This window comes from Aplidium turbinatum, chromosome 2, assembly GCF_918807975.1.
Source record: "Aplidium turbinatum chromosome 2, kaAplTurb1.1, whole genome shotgun sequence".
In the NCBI taxonomy this organism is placed as follows: Eukaryota; Metazoa; Chordata; class Ascidiacea; order Aplousobranchia; family Polyclinidae; genus Aplidium; species Aplidium turbinatum.
In genome coordinates, this window is record NC_137473.1 from 6,362,983 (window position 1) to 6,383,012 (window position 20,030).

The window sequence follows — 20,030 nt, forward strand, 5'->3', positions numbered from 1 at the left end:
CACATTTTTGTCGAAAATGCTCTCAGAATGCACCAAATTTAAAGTAATTTTTCAAAATTTTTTGGGGAGGCACCCCAGGCCCCCCGCCGCTGGGTGTCGCCTTTGGCGAAGAGGCCGGCGGGCGAAGCCCGGCGGCTGTCAAAAATCTTCCTTTCAAAATTCCTGGCTAAGCTACTGGTACTTTGCTTTCTTATTTCGGACGTTCTGTTAATAAACTGAGTAGTTGTTTTAGGCCTTATTTTGGTTTGGTTTTGAATCTTTATCCTCGGACTGACAAAGCCTTGATAGGTTATTCCTGGTACTTGTTTGCATACTTGTAGAGGCTCTTGACGCAGGGCCGGTTACCGAGATTGGCAGAGTGAAGTTTTCCGATTGTTGAAGTGTTGTTGCCAGGGCCGGATTTAGCTGATGGGGGGCCCGGGGCACTTTTAGATCGGGGGGCCCCCTGCAAAAAAATTTTTCGCGCCTACGCGCGAAAAACCATCTCTACGTATACAGTAGCATCAGTCCAGTACTGCACAGCATTTTGCAGAAACTTTAAAGGCCAAAAGGAAAAAAATACCACAAAATCACCTTTTTTTCCATATAGGGGGGCCCTTCAAAAGTCGGGGGGCCCGGGGCAACTGCCCCCTCTGCCCCCCCCTAAATCCGGGCCTGGTTGTTGCCGAGAAATTATTCCATTCACTAGGTGCCGCTGAATGGAGAGCAGTCCTGAAATGCGTTGCTCAAACGCACACCCCGAGAGTCGAACCAGCGCCGCGTGATCTTGAACCCGGCGCGTAACCACTATATAGTGTAAATATAACCAAATAATAGTGTTGCCGGATAAGGAATTCTGTCATAATTTGAGAAAAGTTTAAAGCTGTTGAAAACAAAAATTTGCATTTTAGAAAAATTGTTAGTTCTGGGTAAAGATCAAAACCCTAACCTTATTCCTAAGTCTTACCTTAACCGTTACTAACTTTAATCCTAACTCTGACAACACCTGATAGTAACTATGGCAACAAGTGGGTAAAAATAGCCACTGTGTTAATGTAAAAGTAAGTCGAAATACGGTTAAGATCGGGTAAAAAATCACAGTAAAAAATGTGGTAATCTGAGGACAAATGTGGTGATACAAGTGGTAATCTAGCTTTGTAAAAGTGGAAGCACTGTCTGGGATAGTTACGACTTATGAACTGCGATTAAACGCAGGAGATTAATCCATTGCATTCCAGAGACACAAGGCCTGCACAGGAGAATAATACAATGAGTCCCCTGATAAGCATTACTGCAGTGGCGTGGCCAGTGGCCTGGTCCAACTCGTCCTTAATACCTTCAATGAAGGTCTTTCATTGTCTAGCGTCAAATCCAAGACAATTTGAAACTGTGATCAAACATCAATAAAAGCAAAACAACAGCAATTCGAGATAATTGCAAACAACTAAATCGAAGTACAACTTCATAGCAAATAATGTTTCTAAATTATTGGGGGAGAGGGAAGTGCTGCCAAAATATTGGGGGGATATATCCCACTCATCCCCCCTACTTCGGCACCACTTATAGGCTATAACAACTTTCTGCCTCCGTCACTGAATTGGGTAGACTAGGCTACTTTAGCTGTTTAACCAATAACAAATGCCTTGTCAAACAATGCATTCTAAAAGTGTAGTTGAAATTCCACACAACCAGGAAACAGCTATCGTCTATTGAAATGGTGTGGTTTCGTTTTGAATCTTTATCCTCGGACTGGCAAAGCCTTTACTAGGCTATGCTTGGTAGTTTCGCATATTTGCGGAGGTTTTTGACGCAGGGCCGGTCACCGAGATTGACAGAGCGAAGTTTCCTATTGTTGAAATGTTGTTGCCAGGAAATTATTCCATTCACTGGATGCCGCTGAATGGAGAGCAGTCCTGCAATGCGTTGCTGAAGCGCACACCACGAGAGTCGAACCAGCGCCGCTTGATCTTAACCACTGAGCTAACGGTGTTTCTCAACCGAGGTGCTGCGAGCTATTTCTCATGTCTTACTTTTTATCTGCCTTCAAATGGTTAGCAGGGATCATTGTTGCTGATTTTCATGTCCGACAAGATGGTTTGATTCGAAACGAAATACATTTCTGTTTTGAGCAGCCTTACTTCCCTTCCAAGGTCGACCCTGACAGCATAGAGATAGTTCCAATTAGAAAATTAAATAACATCGGTTATTTTGTTAGTTTTATTTTGCATAAAAAATGCGGCATTTTTATGAAAAAGTGGCAAGTGAGCAATCGAGTTCAAGAAGTAATTTGAGCACAAAACCTGATTGGTGTATATCAGAAAAAAGTTGTCACCAAAATATTGAATCCGACCATAGTTAATAAATAACTATGATCCGACATAGACACAAACGCAGCAGGGTACATAGTGATAAGACTATTTCAATAAATCATATGTTTTAAACTACTACGTTTATTTTTAAACGTTAAGTATAATAATTTCAAAACTCAAAAGGGGTCGCAGACCAAAAAGTATTACAAGCCCTGGTCTACAGTTTGAAGGTCCAACATCATTAAATTTTTTCTAAAGAAAAATATTGCTATGGCAGTAAAAACTTTGCAAAAAAACACAAAAACAATGTTTCTTGTCTACTAAATTAATTTCTATCGATAAACTTAGCTTACAGGTTCTATCTGAAAAAAGTTTGAAAAAATATGTGGAAAGCTAGAGTTTTTATAGAAGCGGAAGTTAGATGGTATCGAAACAAAAAAAAAGTAAAAAAAAGTTAAATTCTTGGTTGTGATTTGTAAAACAAGTAATTTAATCTGTTATGAATGTTGAAAACATATATAATGACTTGTGAAGGTGTAATAAATTATTAAGAAGAAGCAAAAAACATTAAAACATAAAAATGGGTTTTAATTTTATTAAAATTTAGCAAACCAGCAGCAGTAAAAGTACATCACACCAAAAAATTGCACAAAATCGTTTAGGCGCTTACTCGACAAGCTGAACACAGTTCGCTAGCGTAAGATATTCGATTAGAAATATTAAGCGCTTTGTTGATCAATCACCTTCCAATCCTTGGAATCAGAAGAAACGAAGAAAAATGGTTGATGCAAACACTTCCGTCGGTAGGCGAATCAGCAGGGCAAAGGTTGTGAAGAAGTCTACTTCTTCCACCCATCCTAAGTACACCGAGATGATCAGTTCTGCAGTGAGAGCTCTCAAGAAACCTCACGGATCAAGTCGTCAAGCAATTTCTAAATATGTTCACAACAACTACGTCGTACCAAGCTCTGGTGTGAACAGGCACATCACCAAGAACATCAAAGCAATGTTGGACCGAGACGAACTTGTTCTTGCCAGTGGGCTGGGTGCTTCGGGTCGTTTCAGAGCAACAAGGAAATCACCTTCGACATCAAAAAGTTCATCAGCAACTGATGTGAAGCGAAGGGTGGCTAAGAAACGAGCTTCTCCGAAGAAGAAGCGAGTTGTGAAGAAAAAGGTGAAACGACGCAGTCCTGTGAAGAAGCGAAGTGCAAAAAGAGCGACAAAGAGAAAGTCACCAAAGAAGTCTACTAAAGGCAGAAAGCCAGCAAAGAAGCCAAAGCGACGCTGAATGTCTCATTCGACCTCAACTCAAACGGCTCTTTTCAGAGCCACCCAAATAAAAAAGAGTGCTGCAGCATTTTGATGTATCACAGCATTTTGATGTATCACATCATAAATGCATCATTTGTTTCGTTGATACAAACCATCTTATGCTGCTTGTAAAAAAATATTTCGAAAATTTGTTTAGGCTGCTATGTCAGTTTTGATCAGTTCATTGACGTGTAACTTTCAAATGACCAATCTTATCAAGAAGGTATTTGCCGGTTCCAAGCCTATGCAAGTACAAAACCTAAACTTGTTAAATTAGAGATTACAGTATCAACTTTTTTACTTTCGTTTGATTGCCTTTTGAACGTTGATCTCTAATTTTTGGATCATAATTAGTAGGGCAACCAATTTTTTGACCTAAAAACTTGAAATTTTGACTTTATAATTTACAAATTTTGACCTAATTTTGACCAATAACTTTCTGCGTTTGCAACTCAAATGTGAAATACAAAGCACATTAGAAATCAAACCGTTAGGTAAGGATATCTTCTTTTTCATATGAAATTAAAATGTGGAAGACTCAACGACACCACAGCAAACGAACAGGTAATGAAAGTCACTCGAAAAACTGCAAAAGATAAATATGGAGTGTCTTTAAATATCCCGAAATTACTGAGAGGGTTCTGCAGTATTATACTTCAACATCAAGTAATGTTTCACATTATCGCCTTTGAAGTTCCTGTCTCTCGCCAAAATTTTTCCTAAAGTAGAGAAGCTTCTCTCTACTGATACAGAAGTTGCTTGGGAGTTTCTCAGCAGGCTATATAAATGTGGTGAAATATCATCTCGTTCCATTTTCACAATGCACTTGATGTCATGCCTTGAGATTCTTGCTTGAATATATTTTCCAATTTGGCAGCCATCAACACCAAAGTTAAGGGACCTCATTTTCGGGTAAGCTTCTTGAATGGTGTAACGGATGTCTTCCATCTTCTGAATTATATCAAACAGTGCACTGTAGGCCTACTGCTCCTCTATTTCTACAAGGTGATTAGCTAAATTAGGAGCTTTCACAGCGTCTTGAGCACGCCGCAGCAAGATACCACCATCATGGAATCCTTCCACAATATTTCTTACTTCTGGTAGACTTCTTGAATAATAGTAAGCAGCTTTCAATCAAGTGCCCCATCTAGTTACATTTGGCTGTGGAAGTTGGCCAATGGAAGTAAAACTAGCTATTCTTGACCTGTTATTAATGGTCACTGATTTAACCCTGGCAACCAACTCATCAACAGCAGGGCAGTTGGCTAATATTCAATCGTCAGTAGTGGGCGAAACAAGATTATTACCCCAGAAATTGCAATAAATCAATTATTACGTCAAAATAGCAACAGAAATTGCAACGAAAAATCAGTATTTGTGTAGCTTTAATAAAATATCAAAAGAGAGCAGAAAAACTACTTTAAAAAAAAATTTTGACCTAACCATAAAATTTGACTTTTTTTTTACTTAATAACTTTGAAACCTCTCTTCGTGTCAGCCTGAAATTTAGTTTGTGAACGTTTTATAAACTTTGAACAAGGCAGAAAAATTTTGACTTTATTGACTTTTGGTTGCCCTAATAATTAGAGTATAATGCGGTTTATCTTTTTTAGTTTAATTAATTGACTTCCTTGATACGTCCCAAACAGGTATTTTAGATGTGTTGTGAACCTTTGCGTTAAATTAACAACTTGATATCCAACAAAACAGACAAATTCTTGAATTTGAATTTTCAATCTTGTATATCACAATCTCATTGGCTGTCACACACCAGTTCGAATAGGTACAAAATATCAATAGTTCTACTGTGACGTAATAACAGGATTTGGTATAGTGCAGTCCTGTATGCTATAGGATTGCCAGATGAAAAATTTTGTTTCCAATTTTGCAAAATATCAAAGTCATTGCAATCACATAGTTTTGATTAAGAAAACTTTGCGGTTTCGAGAATATTTTCTGTTCGGGTTCCAAGTAGCTAAATCATAAAATTTTGTAGCTTTCAGCAAATGTGGCTAGCACATTGTCCCAGATCTAGGCTATATTTGCCGCATGATAAAAGGGCCACTTGATTCTAACATTTAAAAATTTTTTTTGAATTTTTTTCCCAATTTTTTATTAAATTTGGAGGCTGCTGGTGTGTATTTCTTATTTATGAAACAGACAGCTCAGGAGTTTGATAAATAATCACGCCGTTCCCCACCGCCCCGAAATCTGGCGGGCCTGTCCTTAGAAGTCTTTAACCTGGCTATGTTAATTATGCTCTTCTGGCCTGTGTCAATACTTTTGTACCCGTGCGTTGTCGTTAATAATAAAACAATTCATCACCATATTTTCTTTCGTTACCCCAGTAGTCTACTATTCTTTATGATTGCTCCCCTATAAAACTTCAAAAATAAAATGCAAAAAAATTCTACACACAAAAAGAACATTACAATTTTACAAAAAATATAAACAAATGTGGAATTTAGAGTAGGTGGCCTAGATACTGTGTTTTTTTACTTTTAAGCTAGTAATTATTCAAAACAAAGTAGACAGTATCACACTAAATCAGACAGATGATTCTTTTGCCGATAACAAATTATTCAAATCAAAATTCCATTTGAATAAGACTATACTGAAGAAGCCACACTTGCTGTGTTACGAAAGATTTTTTAATAAAACTGATTTTTCTGATTTAGTTTGATCACACTATGTATCCTATTGGATCATCAGTCAAATCAGGTTTTGATTTGGACTAGTAATTATTCATTGTCAAACTAAAAGTGTTAAGAAAAACGTAGTGAACGTTTTCTGGAAAAAATTGTTTTGAAGCGTAATTTAGGCACCAATACAATTTTATTTAAATAAAATAATTGTTTCACAAATGTTACATGTAATGCATGAACACTTGTTTTTAAGTACCATAGCTTGAAGTTTATAATGGTAACTGTAGCCTTGCAAAACATTGTTCAGCCTACTGCCATATTTCACTTGAAAATAGGTTGACGCATTGTGTTTAGTTGTCCGACGCAAGATTATTGCTTTCCAGGTCCAAGTCTTACAGCTGGATTTGTACAAATTTAGGATAATGGCCTAAATTGAAAATGATCGTTATCATTAGGTTCCTTCATTGTATTGAGGGTTGGTTACAATACGCCATCAACCATAGGAAGATCAGTCATAACAAATTTAAATTCAACAATCATGGGTTTTGTGGCCGTGCTAACTACTGATATATAGCTTATTACATAATTTTTCATTCAGGCACGTTTTAAACCTTTCAAGGTTTTGCCACCTTTTCCCGTTCGTTAACGTGCTGGTAGGTATATATGGATTTTTGTAATTAGGCTAGTATCTTTTTCGTCCCCACGCGTTAATGACGAAAAATAAAATGATTGAATTGATTGTCTTGACCAGTCAGACACAGGTTTGATTAAAAGTTGAACTATAATATCTTGCGGTCAGCGAAACGAACTTTTGAAAAATGGCGCGCAAATTAAAATATTAAAATTCAAGACGCGCTCTTATTGGATAAAGCTCGACAAGGTGTGATAACTAATTTGCATATGCAAACGAATAAATTCACGTTCAGATCGATATTGATCACACAAAAACTTGTGAATATAAAATGGCGGCATCAAAAGGACCAAAGAAAGTTGTTCAAAAGGTTGAAGCTGAGAAGAGAAAAAGGCGACGACACCGACGCAAAGAGAGCTTTGGAATTTACATCTACAAAGTTCTCAAGCAGGTTCATCCCGACACTGGTATCTCCAGCAAGGCAATGAAGATCATGAATTCTTTCGTCAACGATTTGTTCGAACGAGTCGCTGCTGAATCTTCTCGTTTGTGTCACTACAACCATCGTGCCACCATCAGCAGTCGTGAAGTGCAAACCGCTGTCCGTCTGTTGCTTCCTGGTGAATTGGCCAAGCATGCAGTGTCCGAAGGAACCAAAGCTGTTACCAAATACACAAGCTCAAAGTAAATTACTGACAGCAACGAGTGATCACAAACGGCTCTTTTCAGAGCCACCCATTCTTAAAAAGAGTATAGCCTAAGCAATTGTTGGCTGTCGTTTAGATTTAGCTTAAAATTAACTCCTCGTTCAGTGATTCCCAAACTTTTTCTATTCGCTTCAAGATTGTCAGATTGTTTTTTTTATTTCCAGCTCGATTGTAATCAAAATGTAGCTAATTTTTCATGATAAAAACAGTAAGGGAACGTTTAAATATTACGTAACGCCTTCGAGGGGGGGTGGTTTATGCAAAGCGTTACGTTAGCGTCACATCGGGATGGAGGGGGTTCAAGCAAAACGTTACGTAATGCTTTCGAGTACGAAATGGTAGCTTTTTTGTGCTGAATTCGTAGTGAAAAAGCGTTACATGGGGGGGGCAAAAATTCGGAAAAAAAGCGTTACGTAATATTTGAACGTTCCCTAAAAAAAATATTTGTTGATTGGCACAAATTTCCAATTCAAAATGACAGCTCAGTTGGTTAAGCGCTTTGACTTTATAAGTAAGAACCTTCAAGATGAAGCGGAAGAAAGAGTAGGCTATAGCATAAAATAGTACCACCATAAGCCTAAGCAGGAAACATCAACAATACGCAAAATATTGGTTAAAAGGACAAAATCTGCGCTTTAATTGGTAATCTCTCTCAAACATCAACAATACGCAAAATATTGGTTAAAAGGACAAAATCTGCGCTTTAATTGGTAATCTCTCTTGTCCTGTTGCTCAACACAACAAACAGTGAACCAGCCTCATTTTTTGAAGCATCTCTAGATACTTCAAAAGCTCTCATCTTTAGATGCTTTAAAAGCAAAATCGGTATTTGATTACAAAAATGAGGCTGGTACACTGTTTGTTGTGTTGAGCAACAGGACGAGACTAATGATTAGAGACAGTCAACCGCTTCAAGTGTACAGTTTGCTGGGTGGTTCACAAAAAACAAAAAAGTTTTATTAGTCACTTTAATTGGTAAGGCGCCTGTTCCAACTAATGTGTCGTGAGCTGACCTTTTTGCGTTTGTGGAAAGCTAAACCCGTCTCCCTGGCCCCTTACGCCATTCTAAATTTTGCGGAGGAGTCGCACAAAAATTTCGATCCACACTTTTCTTCCACAGGTACCTAGACTCCCCACCCTGGCCCCCAGACCTAAGCTGGTGGACTTCCCTTCAAGGTGCATCGCCACCACATAATCACGCCGCTCCTCACTTCCGCTGGGCGTGGCAGGCCGGTTCTTTAAAGTCTCTGACCTGGCTATGTTTATTGTGTTCTTCTCGGCGTGTCAATTATTTTGTCCTCGTGCGTTGTTGACCAAAATAAAACAGTTCATCACCGTTCATTAACTACATCAAAAGTTTACCGTGAGGTTACCTGACAACAACCTGCACAATTTTTCTTTTCTACAGATAGTTTCTACATACAGACAAATTAAACCGGACATATCCCTAGAAGCTAGAATCGTCAGGCAGAAACTTTCATATTTTGGCCACATAATGAGAAGCATATCAATGGAAAAAGACATCATGCTTGGTTTGGTGAGCGGAGGAAGAGGAAGGGGGCGCCCAAAAACAAGATGGCTTGACACGATTGTAAATGACAGTGGTATGGGAGTGCATGAATTGAAGGAGGCTGCGTGGGATCGAGAGATGTGGAGAAAGATGACGTATAGAGTGACTGAGAGTCGTAAACGACTGAACGGATGATGATGATGACAGACAGTGTTACCATCTAGATTTTTTAAAACTAAACTAGATGAAGCTAAGAAAAAAATACCAGAATAAACCAGATTTTGTTAATGTAACTAGAAGATAGATGGATGTCCGGAGTTTATTTGCAGGGAAGATTCTTGAGACTGCTTGGTTATTATACAGGTTTGTGTGGGACATGTGTGTTTGATAAAGATTCAATACAAACACACGCTGCATTACCATACACCTATGCTCACACAATGAAGGCTCCTAAACTAATTTAGCTCCCGGGCCACAGAGGTAACATGGTAGTTGTGATGTGGAAGTGCAAACATTAGTTACTTTGCGAGGTTTAACTTTCTTCAATCTGTTTTTCCCTTTTTTTTCCAAGAAAATATTTTGTAATCATCCTGTTAGTAGCTGTAGCGTTGTGGACAAAATAGAGATGGTTTCATATGGTTTCATACAAGGTTCCTTAATTGGCTTCAGAGATGAAAAGATAATCAAATTACACGAGATTTACGCACTAACATAAGCGAAGTTGCCAGTTCCTTCCTTTCCTGGTCAAACTCCCTTCAGCATTTAATTTATAATAAATTACACTCACGCAATTAATTTTACTTCAGGTTGGAGTGAGTAGTGTTTTTGACAAATCAATAGTCTAACGAACACTGCGAAGCTACATTTATGTACTCTCCCGTTCACCAACATCCCCCACGTTCACGTCTGTTCAAAATTTGATATATGTGACATGGCTTAAACAACACATGAAAAATTGAACAATAAAGATCAAATAATCAAAAAAAAAAGATCACAAATACGTTCTGTAGATGTTAAATTTAAAAGCTTTGGTTTAAGTTTGAAGTGTTGCGATGCGCACAACTTAAATCCCTCTGCTCGAATGGTCTGGTGTCAATGTCATTGTGTATTGGTGAGCTTGTGTGATCCTCATCACGCAACGTTTAAGTCGTAAGTTAGCAATGCAAAGTCAAAAATCCTTGTTTAAAGTTTATTACGATGACTTGCAATAATATAATATGTTACCAACTTGTCAGTTTCTTCGAAAACTTGATTATTCTCTGCTTGCTTCATGGAATTTTGTGTTTAGGCCTACGTTATCATCAATATGTTTTTTTTTTGTGCGTATGTTGTTGTTGAAGCGCGGGAACGTTTCAACGCTTTATTTTATTTTTTCTCTTGTAAGCATATTTTAAATGGTAAAATCGTAATTTCCGTAGGGTGGCAATTGACTCGTAGACCGTATGGTCGTCTCGTTGTCTCCCTGTTTGTATGGGAACTTGTGTAACTTTTGTATTGTGTATATTGCATATTTCAAACATGTACCTATATTCCTGTTACTGACTAATAAACCATTGATTGATTGATTGATTGATTGATTGATTGATTGATTGATTGATTGATTGATACCGAATAATTTATTTTCAAACTCTTTCAGCAGCTTCATCGTAAAACTTCAAGCCGTAAATCACAAAAAGCTTCCAATAAATCCTTCATTGTTCAAAGCAACAGATTCACCAATACATGTCACTGCACTCAATTTCAGTAACTTGTTTGTTTATTGTTAGAACGGTTTTCATTATTGCAAACGTTCAAATCGTAAACTATAAAGTTTGCTCAAAGTAATAGGATCATTTCGGATAAACTTCCTTTTCATTGTTCGAACGAACCTCATTATAACCGAACAATTTATCACCAAACTCAGCAATAACAGCTTGGCAAACGATAACGCCGCAACATAAAACTATAAACGAACATAACTTCTAGCCTAAATCATAATGGGCCAAAGTATTCCCTCCGTGACAGAGTCTTAGAGTTTTATTAATCGGATAATTCCAACAAAAATCCATGACCATGTAAAGCTTCAATTCATCGCTGGTAAATCATTGAAGCTCTTCATAGCTTCTTTTTATCCTATGCCTCATTTTACTAACCTGCCACCTGTGGCCAACACTAAAATCGTGGGGTAGTTTGCTGTAAATTATTTGATACAAATTTAAGTTTGAGCATATTTTCCTAATTAGTGATAAACACAGCTATTGTATATTATAAACTAAACAATTGCAAATCATTTAGTTCAACAATGGCATTTACTAGCTTAGTACAAGCAAACGCAAACATTAATACAACTCTGCTAAGTGCAATTTCCTTTGACATCTGGGACTTTACTCCGCCTCAAGTCAACAACCAGCTTGCTTATAGTTTTCAGGACTCTATAATAACGCCAACAGTGCACTCTGCAAGATTATACTCGGTGTACGACGACGTAATCAACGACATTGCTTTCAGCTTCAGCTGGGTCTGTATCAAGCTGAGCTGCTGAATTTCACATTATTTTAGTGTTTTCGTAGATGTTAAAATCAGTTGTCGTCAGACCATTTGGTGACAAATGAATTAAAAGAAGCAACAAATTTGTGTTCACAGATGATTGAAAGAGTGAGGCAGATTGATTGGAATCTTTCTATTACTACCTGTACAATCTTTTGCCGCTTCGAGGCCACATGTTCGCAGCTTTTAGAACCGTTTAAACTTGAACTTTTTCGGTTGCATGTTTTATTTCTGACCACCAAAGCAAAAAAACAGTAGAACTGTACTTGCCATAACATAGCAGAGGGGTCTGGAAAAAGGTATGAGACAACACGCAAACGTTAGGGCATGCTCCAGAGAAAAAAATTCACTCAATATAAAAATTTTGTGGTTGGTGCGGTGGCAACACTTTGGGATCTTTAAACTTTGAAGCAAATGTAAAAAGGGGAAAAAAGAAAACATTTCAAGTCTGAGAGAAAAAATATAAGCCTATAAAAATACCAAATAAACAAAAAAACTTGATAGACAATTGCGATGTTGATCGGTTGCAGTGCGTTATCAAGGGCGTTGGTGGTCAACAGGGGAAGTTGACCCTTGCGCTGGGGTAACATTACCAAGACAGAGCAAACTTCTATGGTTCAACATTACTAAACTCAATAAAGTGAAGAAGAGTTAAAAATCAATTAAAGTTGTATTAGGTCACAATTGAGGATCGGTGTCACTGTGTCATAGCGACACCTTCCGGAAGTTTCGAAATGTTTTTCAACCCACAGAAGTTTCAACCGTGGTAAGATTGATTAATGTTTTGGAAGACTCCGGTCTTACTGCTATTTTGCAAATTAACGTTTATGAAAGGTTATGAATTTTTCATTTTGCATTAATGTAAGAAAAGAAGTTCCACGAAGGCTACGCTTAGGTATTTTGAGGACGATAAATCGAAAAATAAAGCCAGTTTTTTCCATATAACCTGAGGTTTTCTTGCAATTTTAAAATTTAATTATCCGTAAGCTTTTTTACGCCGATGACGTCATAAAGTTACTTGCACTTATCCTTCTAATAAAAAAAGTTTCATTTCAATTTGTCATTGCATCTTTTTTTGTAACTGATCAGAAAATTGCTTAATTGTGCTAGAAAAATGCATTGATAGGTGACATAGTCCACAAACTTGCACCACTTCGGGGCATTTTGGTCCAGTTTTCATACATGATGGTCTTCTGATGAAGGCTGAGGCTGGGTAGCATGAATTTAAAATAATACAATACATACTAGCATTTCCTGTGCAATATAAACAGATTTATCTTTGGACTCGAATTATTAAAAATGTTAATATATCACAAACATTAGTCTCAATATTTTTAAGACTAAAACATTTCTATAGTCTCCATTATAAACTAACAGCTATCGGAAAGATATGCATGAAGGAATATTAATTATCAGTAATGTTGCTACAACACTACACCAGATTTCTTCAACAGAATAATTATGTTTGATCAGCTGTGATCTCCCAAATGAATTCCTTTCAATTTACTCTGTCTTTTGTTTTTACACTAATACTTCAGCATACTTTTCATTTCAGTAATTTGCTTGATATTGTCAAAATATTTCATTTTTTGTTGATTTTTTGTTCGTTTGTCTTGCACCATTCCAATCACCATTAAATTTTCCAACGAGTTTCCATGTGTCCGAATTAGCTTAATTTTTTAAAGTTGGTGTTGTTAATCAGACTCCATTTATTGTCTCTTTGTTAGGTAACAAATTCCCTTGTTTTTGTTTTCATCCAGCTGATGCTTTTCGTTCTGTAATATGATACAATAATGAAGTTAATCATTGTTTTGATTATATTTTGAACGTCGTCGAAACGATTGCTTTAAACCAATCAAGTTTCTTGTTCAGATTTCAAACGTATTTGAAACGTAAATATTTGACCTATAAAATGATTACTCCCTTGTGTCCAAACGATTCGACAAACTGTGTCAAAACGTCAAATTGCATGAAGAAAATGAGCTTTCTTTTCGATTCAGGAACAAAGGCTTATCTTACATCTCATCTTGAAACTGCATTTAATTAAGGTTGTGAAGAAATAGTTTCAACTTCAGAAGTTATAAACTAATAAATAAAGTTGAACCATAGGCATACGAAGCCGAGCAACGTGATCAAGTTTAACATCTTCAAGTTTATTACATTTACATAAACATAAAACTACGCAACAAATTAAGTATCGAACGTTTTCGACATCACAAGATGTCCTCTTTAGGAATAATATACATACAACCTACATCTGAAAAAAATACAATGGTTAACTAAATCTACACGGTAAATAGAAAAAGACAAAAACTGCACAGTACTTCTGACTAGCTCAAACTCAACGATATGGGCTCCACGAGAATCAAAGGTGACTGCATCAAAAGGTGTTAAACAGATCACATGATATGGTAGAAAGGCAAGGTGCAAAAAACTAATTTTAAAATACAGAGAGCAAGAAAGACGAGCCGCAAGCATACAATTGTCTGTTTAAAAGTGGATTGTGACGTTTTGTGTACAAGGCTTATTTGTTGCGTAGTTTTATGTTTATGTAAATGTAATAAACTTGAAGATGTTAAACTTGATCACGTTGCTCGGCTTCGTATGCCTATGGTTCAAAAAGACAAACTCTCTACCGAAGCTCTAATAAATAAAGAATAACTAATATAACGATGATTGATGACCTTTCATTTTTTTTTTGATTCACTGCTTTTCAATTTATGTTTTCGTTTACCGGTAGGTCGGTTGTTCTTTTAACAACTGCCAAAAATAGCAAACTGTAGTGAAAAAGTCCAAAACAAAACTTCATTATTAAACTTTTTATCAAATTTTCTTGTGATTTATGCTTTTTAGAATCAGCAGTAAATTGTTTGTTCCTCAGGTCTAAATGTAAAAATTGAACTCAAAAAACTGAAAACTGAAAAAATTATGAAAAAAACTTTTTCCTCTCGTTGTTCCACGAAGGGAACAATTTTTTGATGCTGTTCAAACACGCTTAACCACTTTCTTCACTTGAAGGTCTCTGCTCCCCAAAGCGAGCACCCCGAGTGAACTCAAGATACTCATCATGCCAGCCGCTCAACTTTTCAAATGTCGACAATTCAGAAGGGAATCTAGAAAAAAGTTGGAGAAGGACCAGAGTTTTAACAAAGAAAAATTTATAACATGTGTTGTGAATTGCCCTAAAACTTGCCTGAGTTTATTTGTATTCGTTGATTGACAAATTTGATTGACAAATTTGCACCACTTCGGGGCATTTTGGTCCAGCTTTCATACATGGTCTTCTGATGAAGGGTTAGGCTGGGAAGCATGAATTTAAAATAATACAAAAACAGACTAGCATTTCCTGTGCAATATAAACAGATTTATCTTTGGACTCGAATTATTAAAAATATTAATATATCACAAACATTAATCACAATATTTTTAAGGCTAACAGAGCGAGTGAAACAAAAACGTTTGTTTCACTCGCTCTGTATTGTGAATGTGTTCCTTTTGCGTTAATAATCAGTTCGTTACAAACCCGATCAGTTGTACTGTGACGTTTGATTTCGACCTCCGATTGCTGGCACCAGTTCTTGCGAATTCTCTTTAAGCTTTTTGATCAAACTTGTAATATTTTATCGTGATTTTTTTCTGTATATTATTTCGTTGTCTTGTTTTGCATACTCTGTTACTTTTTGCTTAATAGAAAAACTTAAGAGTTGATTTTTTTTCTTCAGCCATGTAGAATAAGAAGCTGTTTCTTCTCAATACAAAATCCAAGTTTAAACATCGTTTAAGTGATCCTCAGTTATGTTATTGCCGCTTTCTTATGTATTGTATTATTTGGTACATCATTCATTTTTTTGCCGATTCACCATTTTTGTTTAGATCAGGGGTTCCCAACCTTTTTTACACCGTGGCCCCCTTTGAAAATTTTTAAAAATCAATGGCCCCCTATTTTTTTTTAACTTTTTGAAAAAAATAAAAAAACGTCATTTTAATTAAAAACTTGTTTATACAGTAACCGGTAGCTGGAATGATAAAATGATATAAATACAACATGCACAACAACTTAAACATGATAGTACATTAATTAGTTATTACATATGCAGTTAATGTGATGGTTGTGCTTGTTTTTGCTCTGAATGTGTCTTAATTGCTGGATTGGTGGTGGAAAGAGCAATTAGCCGCATGTCATATTGAATATCCAAGAAACTGCGCTGCTTTGTCTTCAGAAGTAACATTGTTGAAAACCCACATTCACTCAACTTATTTCACATTCTCTTAAATTTTTCAAATTTTTCCATGGCCCCTTTGAAAAAGGCTCATGGCCCACTAGGGGGCCATGACCCCCAGGTTGGGAACCCCTGGTTTAGATAATCACATGATTCATCTTGGGGAGGGCTGGTGTGACGTTTGGCTTCGATCACCGCAAGCCCGCGCGAGAAACTAAATTAGTCTCGCGCTTGCCTTCAGATGATTTCACATTTTTTGTAAGTTACACTTTTCATTTTTTGACTACGTTGAGCAAAATTCATCAGTTTTTAGTTTGGTTGATGTAAAGAATGGTCGTTTGTTCGCTTGTCAAAGGAGTTTTTGAGAAAAGGAAGAAATGAAACAAAAGGTGCACAAATGTTTCTATATATTTCAGCGTCAAAACTTAGAACAAAGAAAAGAAGGAGAAGTAGCCCGTTTGCGCACATTGGTGACCCCGACGTGATGCCTAATTTTATTCTCAGTTATGTGCTTTATTTTCAGTAACTCTTTGTGTTTTTAGATGCTTCACTTTTAAGTTAGTTAAAGCTTTCAGTAAAGTAAAGGTTCATCACAATTTAATTAACTTAGTTGTCATGTACGATGGAGCGGTTGTTGCAGCCGTCACGATTAGGCATCGACGTTAATTCCTCTGCGGCTTCAAAGCAATGGCGACACTGGTCAAGAACCTTCGACAACTATATCGAGACCTTACCTAAGCACTCCCTGAAGAGCAGAGGCAGAGGGTGGAGAAGCTTAAGATCCTCACAAATTGTGTCTCGCATGGTACTTTTGAGCACATTGAAGAGTGCGAAACTTACGAAGCGGCTGTTACTACGTTGAAGAACCTATATTCTAAAACTCCTAGTGAGATCTTCGCCAGACAGCTGCTCGCGACTTCAAAGCAAGAACCTGCTGGACAGTCGCTAGACGAATTCTTACTGACGCTTCAAAAGCTCTCAAGAGATTGTAATTTCCGAGCAGTATCGATCGAAGAGTACCGGAATGAAATGATTCGAGACTCTTTTATCAACGGGATCCTATCTCCTGTTATTTGACAACGGTTGCTAGAAAATCGCGAATTAAGCCTCGAAACGGCTGTTGATCAAGCACGAGCGCTTAAACAGGCTCGAAAGCACTCCGAACTGTATTCGCAAGCACACACGACAGGTCTTGGATCATCCACAACTGGATTATCTGCAACAGCGGTGGCCGAAGAAGTGACTAAGGAAGAAGCAAGTGAAGGGACTGTCTCAGGAAATGTGAGTAAACTGTGCTTTTTTTGCGGGCGCCAGTATCACAAAAGAACTGTGTGTCCGGCTAAGGATTCTGTTTGTTTAAAGTGTTCGAGAAAAGGGCATTTCGCTAATGTTTGCCGACCAAAAGTCCAGCAAGGAGCAAGCACCGGTGCAACGATGAGTGCAATCCATGAAGCGCAAACGTGCTTAAGGCAAGCGAGTACTACCGCGGTAGTTTGTGGTACCAAAGTTTCTGCATTGATTGATGCTGGTAGCTCGTGCAGTTTTATCAACGAAGATAGCGCAAAGCGGTTAAATCTACTGTACATGTCACTCCTTGCTGCAGCACTGTATCAATGGCTTCATCAAACCTGAAAAGGAATGTTTACGGCAGTTGTACTGTCGATCTTAGTATTAATGATTGCATATATCTTGACGTGCGTTTTAAAGTACTTAACCATTTGTGTAAGGATATATTGTTGAGGCAAGATTTTCAATCACAACATAACCAGGTAGTTTTTCAATATTGCGGTAAAAAAGATGACTTTATTATTTCGCAAAGTAGGCTACGTGTGCGCTGGCCTCAGCTTCTGCTAACAAGCCCTCCCTTTTCCACAACCTATCGCCTAATTGTAAACCAATTGCCGTGAAGTCCAGACGCTTCAATAATCAAGACTAAGAGTTCATAAATAAAGAAATAACTCGTCTTTGTACTGAAGGTATAATTCGATCAAGCATTTCCCCCTGGCACAACAAACAGTAGTTGTAAAAGATGAGGAAAATAATAAACGCTGTCAATGTGTTGACTATTCGCAAACTATCGTTGTGAGCCAACCTTTTGCAAACAAATCTTAATGCTTATGCAATTGAATCAAATAGTTTTCAATTAGAGAAAACACAAGTCTCACTAAACAAAATGTTACAATCAGTCATACAAATAGCCTATATTAAATACTTTATTTCATTGAGAGGTAGCATCATATTCACGCGACATGCTTTATTTTTTGCGGCTAGTTGTAGTGCTACAGTACGTAGCCTATAAAGTAAACGATTGATTATAATGGGAAAGCTTTTTTGGAAGCGCAATCCTGATAGTTTTGCGTATTTTACCAGGGGAAGCTTTAATAAAAACAGAGGGTGCAGGTGGTATAAAATTAAAAACGAGTCCTGTTGCTAAAAGACCTTAGCTGTTGTAGAGCGACAATAAGTAAAAACCATAACATTATTATTATCTAGGCTCAACCTAACTACCTCAGTGGCCAAGTGGTTATCACTTTTGACTCTGGCGCTGGTAGATCTGAGATCGATTCCAGATCGGTTCAAACCAAAGACTTTAAAAACGGTACCGATTGTATACTTTCTTGCATAACGCAGTGAGGATGAATTCGGTAATCAGGCCCGGATTTTTTTTGGGGTGGGGGCAGTTGTGATTTTGTGTTATTATTTTTTTTTTAGCTTTTGAAGTTTCTGCAAAATGCTGTACAGTGCTGGATTAATGCTACTGTAGACGTAGAGGTGTTTTTTTGCAAAAAAATTTGTGCACGGGGCCCCCCAATCTAAAAGTGCCCCGAGCCCCCCATCAGCTAAATCCGCCCCTGTCGGTAATAATGCGATGACATTGCAAAACCTGATATGAAAAATGAACCCTGTCATTAAAAGACTATAAAAGTTATATTTCGTATTTGAGCAACAGATGTACAATCCAAAATATTTGTAACGATTGTTTTATTTCATATCCCGCTGATTTCATATCTCATATCCCGTTGTTGCTTGGTTTCGTTTGCAAATGGAAAGTTGTCGTTGAAGCACATTGACCACGTCCACTCGACTGCACAAAGTTGAACGAACGTTGTTTGATCTTTTCTTCACCCGCGTTTATTCACTGAACTATTAGGACAGACAAGGTGCAGCGACATAATAGAAAAATAAAATACATTTAGGATTTAATTTGTGCATAGGCCTACGATAACAAATTAGGCGTAAAACACAAAGTAGGCAGATTGACAGTGCGGTTGTACGACGCAAACCCTGTACAAAATTAACATAGATTTCGCAGTTACTTTTTCGCATCTCGTTTAAAGATAAAAAAAATGTAGAATGCGTTGAACATCATTTTTTATAGATTTTTGTTTTCTTTAAACATTCTTTTACACATAAAAACGTGAATACACATTTGCACCAAACTTTTGTGCTTTAGGTTGAAGCCGAAAACGAAATAATGTCTATCGCAATGTTGGTGACAAACGTGGTGCGGATAGGAGTTCTGCATATTTTTTTTTTACTTTTCGTGATATCGTCACCCTCATAACAAAACTCATTTTTTTAGCTTTTGAGAAAAACACAAAAAATTTCCGCAAAGTTACAAGATAATGTTTTTATTAACAAATTTTTGCACAAGCACTTATCAAAGGCAGTTGAAATATAATGCAATATTTGTGACTAGAGATGTAAATGCAAACGTGCTTTTTTTTCAAAAAAAACTTGGGCAAACGAAAACACGCCTTTTGTTTTTTTGTTTTTATTTCATATTTTTCTGGAAAATAAAGCTTTGGTAGAGAGTTTGCTTTGTTGAACCATAGAGAAATAAAACATAGTAACTTTAGTGGGTTTAACATGATGTATTATATACACAAATATAACATAATTAAAATAAACTCAAACATTTTCGACACGTGCGTGTGTCCTCATCAGGAATTACATATCTGCAATATACATACAATGAAAATTGTAAGGTAAATTTGACTTTGCGCTATAACTGTAACTGTATACTAACGACACTCCAGACTGAAAAACACAAACTGAAGGAGTGACACGGGAATGAATACAAGTAAATTATACGGTGGAAAACAGATCACATGAGGTGTAAACTACAGGCGTTTGACAAACAATTAGAACACACACAAGAGGAACAATGAGCCACAAGCGAATAACT

At 37.0% G+C, this 20,030-nt stretch overlaps 2 protein-coding genes across 2 annotated transcripts; both read left to right on the top strand.

Annotated features, from left to right (window-relative positions):
- Positions 1–3,047: 3,047 nt before the first annotated feature.
- Positions 3,048–3,846, top strand: LOC145765514 (histone H1-delta-like). The gene has a single exon (XM_082577347.1). The coding sequence runs from the start codon at positions 3,067–3,069 to the stop codon at positions 3,577–3,579; it is 513 nt and encodes a 170-aa protein (XP_082433473.1). The 5' UTR covers positions 3,048–3,066; the 3' UTR covers positions 3,580–3,846.
- Positions 3,847–7,209: 3,363 nt separating this feature from the next.
- On the top strand, positions 7,210–7,567 carry LOC145764471 (histone H2B type 2-F-like). Its single transcript, XM_082576087.1, has one exon. It carries the CDS (start codon positions 7,210–7,212, stop codon positions 7,564–7,566), a length of 357 nt encoding a protein of 118 aa, XP_082432213.1. The 3' UTR covers position 7,567.
- Positions 7,568–20,030: the final 12,463 nt, after the last annotated feature.